The sequence below is a fragment of the Octodon degus genome, unplaced genomic scaffold, assembly GCF_000260255.1.
Source record: "Octodon degus isolate 3935 unplaced genomic scaffold, OctDeg1.0 scaffold00002, whole genome shotgun sequence".
Classification (NCBI taxonomy): Eukaryota; Metazoa; Chordata; class Mammalia; order Rodentia; family Octodontidae; genus Octodon; species Octodon degus.
Genome location: NW_004524578.1, coordinates 23881816 through 23884315, shown reverse-complemented (window position 1 = coordinate 23884315; position 2500 = coordinate 23881816). Strand labels below are relative to the sequence as shown.

Here is a 2500-nt window from a genome sequence, read left to right as displayed (position 1 = left end):
TCCTCCAGCTTCCTTTACATTCTCCGGTGGTCTCTCTTAACCACTGAAAGATTGAATTCCCTGTGGGCCCCATGTCTTCTCCAGGACAGGCTCTAACTCTGGAGCTTCATGTTGGAGCTACTCCGGCAATACCCTGCAGCCTGTCTTGCCCTGACCCGTGCCCTGCAGCTGAGATGATCTGCCCTGCCCAGGGCCCAGAGACTCACTGAGTGGCCCTGTCCTGTCGTGGGCCCAGCAGCCACGCAGATGCCTCTGCCCAGCCCTGTGCCTGAGGCAGCATCCCTGACCTATATTCCGAGGGAAGAAAGGGGGGCTGGAATCCTGCAGCCCCTTAGCTGGGATCTGTAGTTCTTTCCATCAAAGTCAGTTATCAGGAAACACTTCCTATCACCCTGGATTTCTCAGTAGATGTTGGTTCTGGGAAGTTGGGTCGTTGACCTCACGTCTACTAGATCACGTCAGATCATTTTCCCAAATGCTTGGACTGGCTCACACTTCTGCAGTCCAGTGGGGTAAGAGCTTCAGTGCTCTAAGCCCTCTGTTGTCTTTCTATTGTTATCATTGCAGGTGTAAAATACTTACTCCCAGCTTTAATGTGCATGGTCGTGTTGAGGGCCCCATCTTTCACGTGTACTCCGGGCATTCACGTTTCCCCTTCTGTGCTGTCTTCCTTTCTACTGTTATTCATTTCTAGGCAGTCTGTGTATTCTGGATGGCCTTGGTAGGCCGGTAGGAGAGGACGTGCCTTCTGTTTTGTCCATCCCACGTGGGGGGCTGCATCCCTCGGTGTCTCCGCTGTGACTTCCACTTCCCCCCACCAGGAGGGGAGAGATCAGTGCCGTCCCTCCCTGCAAAGCCGCCGCCTGGAGATTGCTGCTGTCCTTTCTGCTCGTGTCCTGTAGACTGGAGCCCAGTTCTCTGGCACACAGAGTGGCATGGGAGGCTGGGAAATGGAGCCTGTGTCCCACACCGGCATTTACCCTGCTCAAGATGGCAAGAGAATGGATTGCAAGACCATTGATGGATTAGGAGAGGCCACAGAAAACATGGCTGTCTTCCAGTTAATTGTCCTTTAGTAAGCCATTTTCTGATAAAGGGGCCTATCTTCTCTGTCATTAAAACCCTTAAAGAGTTCATGATAATGTTACAGTTTGTCAAACCTGTTTTCATTTTTATTCAGAAATGCAGTTATTATTAAAGAAAATCAAGGAATCAGCAATGCAATGACTCAGAAATTGAAGTGAAATTTATAATGCATTTATTTAGTTAATTAGCCAGAGAAAACCTCATCTTCATTAATTTGCAAAATGTTGTGGAAGACAGAATCTCAGTCCATTAGTGCTGAAACAGAGCCTCTCACATTTGCTTTTATCACGTTCACATTCATTTTAAGCTGGAGTGTACAGGTGAGAGGACACAGCTTTTGACTGGTGGAAGTGTAGTGTTGTGGGTTTAGATACTGTGGCTTGCTCTCCCACCCCATTTTGTCTTCATACCCCAGCTCATGCATGTAACCTCTGCTTCCCAGGTATGGCGTCAGCCCCGAGAACATCATCCTCTACGGTCAGAGCATTGGGACTGTCCCCACCGTGGACTTGGCCTCACGGTACGAGTGTGCAGCTGTAATTCTCCACTCCCCTCTGATGTCTGGTTTGCGCGTAGCCTTCCCAGATACCAGGAAAACCTACTGCTTTGATGCTTTCCCCAGGTAAGCTCATGCTTGCACGGGTGTGGAGTGAGCCAGAGACCCGGCTGCACCTCTGGTGCCACCGTAACTGTGCCTGCCCAGATCTCTACTGACCGCAGAGGATTCTGGCCCTGTTCTGGGCACGAGAGGCCTGTGAGGAAAATGTGATTTGTGTGCTGAAGAGAGACCTGGGCCCCTTTGTGACAATCTTGAGGTGATATACAATAACCTTGACCATGTTGATACTGGAATTGATTCAGCTTGCTAAGTAGCATAGAAAAACGGCACATACCCGGTCAGTCCCCCAGCCAGAGGGATCTGGATTACAGAATCACAGAGAGCCACCTGCAAAGTGTGGATGAAGCACTTGCCAGGCTTCGCCTCTCTTTTGATTGGCTAGCACAGGGAAGTGAAAGGCGCTGTGCTCCCTTAGGCTTTGTAAGCAGAATATAACGGGAAAGAGCTTCCTGCAGGAAGGGTTTAATCTTGGGGACAGTTGCGTGACATGAACCTCCCCCCCACACCCACACACACAGATACTCCCTGCTTCCCTCTGGTAGCTGGAGGCCCCTACAGAGGCTCCACGTGAGGACAGGACACCTCGCTAAGCCTCTCACCCAGCCCAGCGAAGGAGGCAGAGCAACTGCTGACCTCACCCCTGCTGCTTTCTGGTTCAGCTAATAGAAAAGAAGCGAGTGCACGTTGGTTTCTTGAATGCCTCTGTTTGGAAATTTATACTTGCTTTTTCATTTTTATTCCAAAGCAAGGGAAATAGCTTAATTAAAAAAAAAAATTTTTTTTTTTGGGCCGGGG

General features: G+C 49.9%; 1 protein-coding gene across 1 annotated transcript in view; it reads left to right on the top strand.

Moving 5' to 3' along the window:
• Abhd17c (abhydrolase domain containing 17C) overlaps window positions 1-2500 on the top strand; it is a 53611-nt gene that overhangs the window by 44715 nt on the left and 6396 nt on the right. Inside the window, exon 2 of the mRNA XM_004623343.2 lies at window positions 1529-1708. Coding sequence (XP_004623400.1) covers window positions 1529-1708 — 180 coding nt within the window. The remainder of the gene's footprint in view (window positions 1-1528; window positions 1709-2500) is intronic.